Here is a 9,418-nt window from a genome sequence, read left to right as displayed (position 1 = left end):
CACATTTGTTGTACTGATATATTCCAGGCTTGTGTGGTTTTTACATTTATATAGTTTACATTTTGCTTGACCCATAAATAACACTTGCAAGATTAAGAGGGCCATAGAGAGTATTTACATAGCCCCACCATGCATACAGAGCTTTTAATACCTAGTAGACAAAATTAAGCTGTTTTGCACTAAACATTTTTCCATATTTTTCAACTTAAAACCCCTGACTAAAATACAAGCAATATTTCATCCGTAATGCTGCTGTTAAACCCCTAACAAATCTAGTTTGATATTGTAACAAACTTCTTCAAATTCAGGGATATAAAAATATTCAGCTTTTAAAATCTTAACTGTACAATATGTACATTAGTATTTGCACTGTTAAATTATGAATACATTTAAGCCTATGAAATACTACATTATAAATATCAATGTTTTCGATTTAGAATTGCAGCTAATACATTTTAAAACCTGGATGATGCGTTTGAAAAGACACAATTCTGGAGCCTAATCCTTTAAGCCCTTATGAAAATATTTGTTACGTAAGTAGATCCATTGACTTAAATGGGGTTCCATGCCTGAGCAAAGGACTCCAGCAGTTGTACCTCTCTCCTTCACCACTGCGAGTTAGGCATGGCATAAAAGACATCACTACTCATTGGCAGCTAAGTCCAATTCCAGCAGCTGAATTAACATCTTCCTTTCAACAGGCACAACCCCCCCAACAAACCCTTACAGAGGGATGGAATTCTTAAACAACCGTGGAAAGAAAACATGGAAGTTAAACGTATAAACCATTTACTGCTGCTTTAGGATATATCAAGGCCTCAAGCATTTCCACCCCCAGATTCTGGTTTTGCCTCCTTAATAGTGGACTCTTTGGAAAAGGAGAATTTTCCCAAATGAAAATCAACCATAAAATCCAGTTTTTGTAACAGAACCCGAAGGAGGAACAGTGAGCTTTATCAATGAAGAACGGGCACAGTACAGAGCCTTCTTTTTCTTGGCAGTGAGAAGAAGAAGTCAAAGATCACCCTGTGTGGGTATAGCTACAGCACAGGACTGACAACTTTATTGACTGATCTTTGCTGAATTCCCCCTCTCTGATAATCCAACATAAGTGAACAGCGAGCATAAAATAAAATGCCTATAGAAAGTCAGTATCGAGAACTGCAGTAACAGTATTTTGACATCTGAAACATAGTATGTAAACCTAGCAATATCTGAGCAGATCATCATTTGGCGTGGTGAAAGTTACTTGTACAATGTAAACTCTGGCAGGGTTATCATTTACACTGGCAAAGCATTAATTACGTTAGCAACTTGCCTAAGTACAATTCTGAATATAAAAAGATGTGGTTCAAACTGTAGCTACAGAGCTGACTGGTCTTCCCAACTGTTAAAACAAATTAAGAGATGATGCAATTTTTTCCTTTGTGTCCCCTCTTCTTCTTTGATTTGGTTGTCCTTTGTCCAAACTGAGAACTAGATAACGCAGTAGTTGGACCAGAAAGGTCATCTGTATAGTACGGATACCTCAGTGATCGTGGCTGTGGAATTGGCTGTCCTAGAAAATATCCTTCCTCTTCAGAATCAGATGAGGATGATGAAGTTGAGCACCAGGAGTCATCTTCCTCACCGTACAATCCAAAGAATTTATCCACCACCTGATTCCGCAGTGCATAATCAGACCTACTATGTGCATACTGCCCATACAGCTCCGCATTCTGAATATACGACCGAAGCTCACGAGAGCTTCTATTCTGAATGAATTTTTCATGATCCTGAGGGGAGTAATAACGAAACCTCTCTCTCGGAGAGCATCTTCTTTCTGCGGCCAAGTTAAGTGCATTGTCTGAACGAGACTTCCTACTTCTTCTACGATGATGAGAAGGTCGATTTCCACGCTCTTCAAAGTGGTAAACGCGCCTACGAGTCCTTTCACTCATTGGAGGCTGACGTATTTCAAGGTTCTCATAACTTCCATTATCAATAACATCATCTGAAAACTTGACTTGCTGAGGTCTAGACTGGGATTTGGATCTTCTCAGTACGGGCATATGCACTGGCTTTTCCTCTGGCAAGACCTTTTCCTGACACAGCTCTGAGCTCAGGCTCTTCAAGGACTCCGTGCTCCGGTGCAGCATTGAAGAATTCAGAGTTCCCATGTTGCTCATCTTCTCACAGTCCTCTACCTCCAGTTCTTGGAAAGTTTGCAAAGAGTACAAAGACGGCCGTGGTTTGCCTTCTCCATCCATTGAAGCCCCTGTGGTGGGAATGGAGAAAAGAGGAAAAGGAAAATGAAAACACTATTGAAGAGATAAATATTGTAACAAAATAGTATCACTAAAGGAGATCTTATTAGTGGGTTTTCGAACTACTATCAAAAGGATTAGCTTCATAAAGCAGTAACCTTTGTTTTGCCTTAAAACATTTAAGTATTAGCTCTGATTACTAAAGAATTCACTAACATTAGGATATCAAGAGTGGAAGAAGTTTAATGAGTTTAAAACACCTCTAACACTAACAGCTAAGCCTCTGAGAAGAAAGAAATACTTCACTTTACAGTCCATGCTTGCCATTTTTAAGGCTAAAATATTTCATGTTTCTTGTACTGCTAAATTTCTTTGCAACACCTCTAGTTCCTCCTCCTCCTGTGCCCCCTGAACCAAACTCCCCATGTCAGTTCCTTTGTCACCACTTGGGCAACGCAGCATATGGTCGGGCCTGAGCTACACAAGTAGCTACAATACTTCAGGCTGTAGGAGGATAGGAATGGAGAAGAGGATAGGACAACTTTTAAATGGGTCCCTCATACCTAACTCCCAGGGCTTTTTGTAGGGCAATAGGAAAGGGAAGTTAATACACTCACTCATGCATACCTACACACACACACACGCACACACACTTGCATATCTGACTGTTATCCCTTTGGCTAATTTCAATCATATTTGACAGGGAGGTTCACAAAAGTGGATTAGCAGTTTCTCTTTAGTCAATGGAGAAAGATAATCTCATAAACCTCATTTCTTACAGCTAAGAAGTTTGCCATCCTTTCTGATTTCCTCCCTAGTTTTACAAGCCAGGAAATTACTTAAAGTGTTTTGCAGATTAGTATCATCCTAGTATTATAATGCAACTTCTTGCACTTAAGGTATGGAAAAAAAAATTATTTCATTTGCTTAAAGCGTGATTTGTATATAACAAATGCATAGTTCAAGACCATTCTTACTCCGTTTAACATTATGGATTTCTTTTAATAAGCAAAGTGAATTCAAGAGGAAAGGAGAAGAACTTAAATAGAATGTAAGTAGCAGAAATGTATCTTGTAGAAGGATATGTGTATGATAAAAGCAATTGCCTACTTCACATGCATCTCTTGCATGTAAAGTAAGGCATGTAAGGCTTTTTACAAATCACAGATCTGAAAAGTCTTAGCTCAAAATACTCTGCTTTGGCTGACCTCTCCCTCAAAACCATTTCCCCCCATTACCTGTTATATTGGACAAAGCCAAAGAATCCATTGAGTCTCGAACACTTTGCTCTTGCTGCTTCAGGTCAGACAAACATTCAAGTGAACCTTCATACCATGGCGTTTGGTCGTGTTTGTATCCCGACGCCCCGTGTTCCATGTCTAGCTCCTGGATTTTCCTGCTGCTGGCAGGGCCTGGGTGGCTGCCATATGCAGAGTCACCCAAGCCATCTTGTGACTGGGCCCAGTACATGTCTGACTGATACTTCTTACTTGCCAGGCTTGGATTATTTTTTTTCAAGTCCAGCTTGCTCTTGACCATGCTATCAGAAATCCAGTGTTCACTCGACCTAATGTCTACTTCAGCGGGCTGCTGGAAGAGGCCTTTATCACCAAACTTCAGGAGAAGCTGAGTCATGTAGTCTTCATGTTCAGCCCATTCTTCAGGGTCTTCAGGCATTTCCTGCTCTACTCTTCCTTTCCAGAAGTCTTCATTAACAAAGCTTGCCTCTTCCCTTGAAAGACTTAAATCATCCAGCTTACGAGAAAGCGTATCATCGGCGTTGTCTGAAAGGCCAGGGAACTTGTAATTGAGGGCTGGCGACAGGAGAAGAGACTGGCGGCACTGGTCGGCTGAACGGCTGCTTTTCCCCATGCGGACGCTCCTCCTGGAATCTCTGGATCGAGCAGACTGAAACGCAGAATCTGAAGAGTCGGAGGCATGAACATCCTCTCCCAGGCTGCAGGTTTTTGAACAGTAAATCTGCCCTTGCTTTGGAAGGAACGGGCAGCCAAGCAAAGAGGTCTTGCACTGAGCACAAGAAAAGCAAGTCTCTGTGGCATGCCAGTGCTGTCCATCATAGGTCATCTGAGCATGATCAACACCTGGAAAAGGAATAAAAACAATCCTTTGGGTTTCTCTAAAAAACATGAATCCCCACTTCTGGAATGGGAAATTATTTCATAAATTGGCTTTCCCTTAATTTATAAGTCTGATGTTTAGAAAGGACATACTTACCAATGTGCTCCCCACACGTCTCACAGTATTCCGCGTAGAGAGATTCAAAACAGTTACAGCAGAATGGTCGCCCATCCTTCATGATGTATCTTTGCCCACCAAGGATTGTTTCACACTCGAGGCAACAGAAGTGCTTCATGTGCCAGTGGCGGCCTTCAGCTTCTGTGCACTCATCAGCAAATATGATCTTTTCAGAGATAAAAGGTAAACGTTGAGTGGCCAAAACCTCACCTTGGGAGTTAGCACATGAAAAACATCCTAACTGTGCAATTCATATGCTAAATTTAGTTTTATTTAGCTGTCTTTTGAATACAAGGATAGAAGCAACAATCTCCCATAGCAACACTGGCATTCTGACCTTTTCTATAACAAAAACAAAACCCCAACTTTATTTTTTAAAGCAAAACCAAACAAACAGAACATAAGACCTTCAAGAGAAGTTGCTGTCAGGATGGTATTTGGGAGTATTTGTACAGATCCTTCTTCCAATTGTTATCTACTACATTCAGTTCTAAATACAAACAGATACACACTTACTAAATACCATCACATCAGTTGTAATACTGCCTATTTGACAAGAAATTAAACACCCCTCAGCCTTCGAGCACATCTATGCAACAAAGTCCTGACTTCTTGAACAAATGGATCTGAAGTCAGTAACTGCCCAAGTGATGCAGTCTGTCGACTGAACAACAGGAGCATAGACTGGCTATAAGATGTGAATTCTTTACCTCGTCGCAGGCCGAACATCGGGGTTTGAGGAGTTCAGCGTGGTGTCTGCCGCAGTGAATTTTGCCATCTTGGTAGAAGTAGATAAGGTCAACGAGCAGCTCGTTACACGTGAAGCACACAAAACACGAGGGATGCCAGCACACACCAGGCCCAGCTCTCGAGGCAAAAACTGCAACTTCACCGCCGTTTACTTTTGTACCACACTAGGAACAAAACCAGAAAGTGAACACACTTCCCATCCCACACTACCTGCTTTTAGCATTTAAACCAAGTTAAAACACCAAACCCAGTAATGCAGGTTTAATCTGAAATTCTGACAAGAGGGGTAAAACATATTTTCAATTTTGTCTAGACAAACCTCTTGTGCACAGGAGTTCATTTCATACATAATAACATTTTTAAGCATATGCCAGTTTTTCATGTGTCATTAGTATGAGGCAGCGTTCTGGTGTTCAGAGAGACAAGCTTACATTTGAGATACTGTAGTTGTACATTATTCAGCCCACTAGTTGGCTTGTGGCACCAGCAGTATTACCTGTTCACACACTGCATGCATCACCGCTCTTGAGAGTAGTTTAATAGTGCCTCGGCCGAGTGCCTCCTTTTTGCGCTGAGAACTGAACATCTGCAGTTCCTTCTTTTCTTCTTCACTTAAAGACTGGCAGTATCTCACCTTCCAGTGAAAACACAGGAGAACTTGTTTTAGATACTGAGCTTTTAAAGTAACAGATCAGCAAGTGCATATATGCAAGAAATTCATCAGGCATGCTGACAATCACCGCTAAACTTCCGCAACTTCTCTTCTCTACCATCTTAGTGTTCAGCGAATACGGCACAACACAAAGTATGGAGAGATATTTTGTGCTACAGGGAAAAAAACTCCCATATTGAACGAAGAAGTTGCTCAGGCAGGAACTAAGATTTTAAAAAGCCAACCCAAAACCTGCTGCTACCCTAAAGTCATGGAATGAACCTAAATCAGCCACAACATTGTCCTTTAGATTTATGGTTAAGTGCCCACAACTAAGTACTGCGGTATACACAAGATCTTAAGTATTGACACCCCCGCCCCTTTTCCTTACAAAGAGCTTGTTTGTTATTTCCACTTCTACTCCAAATTGCACTGCATATCTGAGATGCAAACCTTTTACTATCACAAAGCATCCTTTTTGTGTGCTACAATGCAATTCCAGGAATTTGTAGGTTCCTGGTAATTGGTGGGTGGCTGCAAACACTATAAAACCAACTTGTGTTAAGTTTATTGCAGTGACACCAGCCTCCCTAACAAGCAAAGGCAGTGTCCTTCCAGACAGCTCTTATCTGCACACAAGCCAACCGGACAGCTAAACAATGGGCTCAGTGTACACACCGTGCTGCTTTATAGGTCAGATGCCACTGCAGGCCACAGTTTAAGCTTGTAATAAAATACACAGGTAGGTAATTCTCCACATAATAGCCACCAGGGAGACCTGAGCCCTGACAGTGCATCCTAAATTCCGTATTTACCTCATTGTCATGGGGTGGCAGCTGATACAGAAGTTGTTTAATTCGGTGTTTCTCTCCAGGGCTGTTAACGTAAGGGACCTTCTCCTCTGGCAAGCAGGCGAAATACAGCTGGACCTGACCAGGAGGAACCCAAGAGTTCAGACGGAGGGACACACATCACCCAAGCACGGCAAGCTCCTTCAGCTACTGTTTTATCTCAGGTCTCATTTAAGAAGGAAGACGGTTACGCTACATTAGACCTCTGACAGGGTTTGTGCTGAAAATACGAGAGCCAGATGAACCAGCTCAGCAAACCCGAATTGTCTCTGATAAAACTAGCACCCAGCTGCTGAATTGCTTTTCTGGAATGCAATTTGCAGTGACAATTAGGGGGGGGATCATAAATTATGCACATTTAATGTTCTCATTATTCCCACCCCCTTCAGGGCTGGTCAACAACCCTGTGGAAATTCCAAGTTTCCCTCTGCAATTTACCACACAAGGCATGAAGCTTTCCAGCAAACAGCCACTATATAAACAGATTTAATTTGCTCTCTGCATTTTACACATTGTTGAGACAAAAGCTGTTTTGTAGTCTCCTGCTGATCAGGTTCACCCCAAAGCATCAGCTTTCATTGCTTCCATGTGGGCTTTAGTAGGAAGGTGGAAACATCCTTCCCTGGGGAGGAGGCTGGATCCAGCCACATTTCAATCAGATGCAAATTAACCACCACATTTTCACAGGCTTTTGATGAAGAAATTAATATCAGGGGTACACATTTATCAATCTTCACTCTTTTTCTTTTTTCCCCAGAAGAAAATGATGACAGGAAAGCTGTAATGAACACCATGACAAAGCCCAATGGCAAAACATATTTTTGTGGAACAGTTACAGATTTATTGTTTTTCCTATGCGGTTTCCAGCCTGTCACGAGGCCTGGGGCCGTGAATAAGAGCCGACTATAGGCAAAAATATTACTTGCCATCCAGATTTAAATAATGCTCAGGTCAACAGCTTATTACTGTTCAAGACAGATGAAAAAGAAGCAGTAATCAGTCACTTGACTCAGGAAGCAGTCAAAATGACATGGGACAGGTTGTACGAAACATGACATGGTCTTCCTTTAGCCAAAACTTAAACATCAGAAGTCTGCTGTAAGCCCACTTGCTACTGAGTTTATTTCAAGAAGCTGCAGGAAAAGATAACATGCGGTAAGAAGTGAAGCTTTAAAGATGCTTTATGCCCTTTTCTTAAGTTTGTTGCACTACTCTCAAAACAAGTCACTTTTCTTGGGAAAAAGTCTTTAAGTGAGTTTGAGCTAGCTGGATTATGAGGGTATTTTAGGGCTTTTAATTCTTCTGGCAGAATGTTAGCTTGCTGTTTGCCTTCAGGTCTGATGCACCAGGATTCTTATAGATGCTCAAGTAAGCAATAAAAAGAGTTTCCCTAAAAATAGCCCTTAACTTGGAATTCCTGCTGACTCATTACTTTATTCATGATAAGAAAATCACTGCATAGCAAAAAGGAGACATCTTCTGCACCTTTACAGCTACAGACTGTATTAGCTTTCCAGCTGAAGAAGGGTTGCTCTGACTCCATCAGCAGATGGTACAGTCTGTCCACGTAACACTGAAGTCTGAGATCCGGACATTACCAAGTGCACAGCTTCAGCACGGTTGGCAATATCATCAAGGAAATGAATACCATGAGAGGGCCATTTTAATCTCACATAGCAACTTTCCCATCAACAATTTCACTTTTACTTCCATTGCCACGATGTTTGTGATGTTATAAAAGGGGAGAGGGGAAGGAACAGCCCAACCACCCCATGAGTGTCAGCTCCAGAGACTGTACAAGTGAAATCTCGTCATGAACAAATGGCAGTCGTGCACCTATTTAAACAAGCGTAAAATACATTACTACTTGTCACAATGACACTTTAGTTTATCTGCACTGTAGTAACATACCTGTTCTAGATGTACAAGTCTTCAAATAATTAGGCGTTTGACAAGTGCAGTGAAGCACTAGCCAAGCAGCACAACGCCATAAGGTATGCCATGAGCTTTAATTTAACCTAGTAACTTATTTCAAAGAGAAATTTCTGTGCTGCTTTTAGACTTGACAATATGTACCTCTATGGCATGTATTTATTGAAAGATCTTGACTGGGAACTTTATTTGGAACATAAAACTCCTCAATGTTGAGGATTTTAGGCTCCCTAAACACAGCCTTATTGGAATAGGAAACAAAACAAGGAGTGAAGAGTTCTAGATGCATTTAAGTTTTAACCTTTGTAAGAATTCAATCAGACTTGTAGGAGCAGCATATCCCTCCCTCAGACAGTCCTTACTAGGGTTACTTCAAGACTGCAGCAGCAAATGGTACCTGCTCTGGTCTGAGGCCTGGGGGCACCCAGGCATATTCTTCCAAAGCACAGCCAGAGTCATCGTCAGATGTTGAGCTTCGCTGACACCCAAAAACGAGATTATTGGCTTTGGGATCCATCTCCAATGGCATGTGTGTGAGGCGTTAATTATTTCAGCTGCAGCTCATCAAACAATTGATCTGGAGGGAGAGATTGACAGAGCTTTAATAAATTTGAACATGCAACAACTACTTATCAGTGTAAATGATCTTACAACTGTTTGGTATTCCTTGTGTTGCCCAGACAAATAAATGACTGAAGCATCATTACAACTTGCTACAAGCAATTCAGGAG

At 41.4% G+C, this 9,418-nt stretch overlaps 1 protein-coding gene across 5 annotated transcripts in view; it reads right to left on the bottom strand.

The window, feature by feature from the left end:
* The window catches only part of PRICKLE1 (prickle planar cell polarity protein 1), a 64,403-nt gene continuing 54,985 nt past the window's right edge, over positions 1 to 9,418 (bottom strand). For all 5 annotated transcript variants that reach the window (XM_065691779.1, XM_065692115.1, XM_065691869.1 and 2 more), the window contains 7 exons: positions 9,085 to 9,264; positions 6,720 to 6,833; positions 5,749 to 5,886; positions 5,213 to 5,416; positions 4,482 to 4,668; positions 3,485 to 4,348; positions 1 to 2,257 (listed from right to left, as the gene is read on the bottom strand). In XM_065691779.1, coding sequence (XP_065547851.1) covers positions 1,401 to 2,257; positions 3,485 to 4,348; positions 4,482 to 4,668; positions 5,213 to 5,416; positions 5,749 to 5,886; positions 6,720 to 6,833; positions 9,085 to 9,216 — 2,496 coding nt within the window. In that variant the 5' untranslated portion in view covers positions 9,217 to 9,264 and the 3' untranslated portion in view covers positions 1 to 1,400. The remainder of the gene's footprint in view (positions 2,258 to 3,484; positions 4,349 to 4,481; positions 4,669 to 5,212; positions 5,417 to 5,748; positions 5,887 to 6,719; positions 6,834 to 9,084; positions 9,265 to 9,418) is intronic.

This window comes from Lathamus discolor, chromosome 1 (assembly GCF_037157495.1).
Source record: "Lathamus discolor isolate bLatDis1 chromosome 1, bLatDis1.hap1, whole genome shotgun sequence".
Classification (NCBI taxonomy): domain Eukaryota; kingdom Metazoa; phylum Chordata; class Aves; order Psittaciformes; family Psittacidae; genus Lathamus; species Lathamus discolor.
The sequence above is the reverse complement of the archived record's forward strand: the minus strand, read 5'-3'. Positions and strand labels throughout refer to the sequence as shown.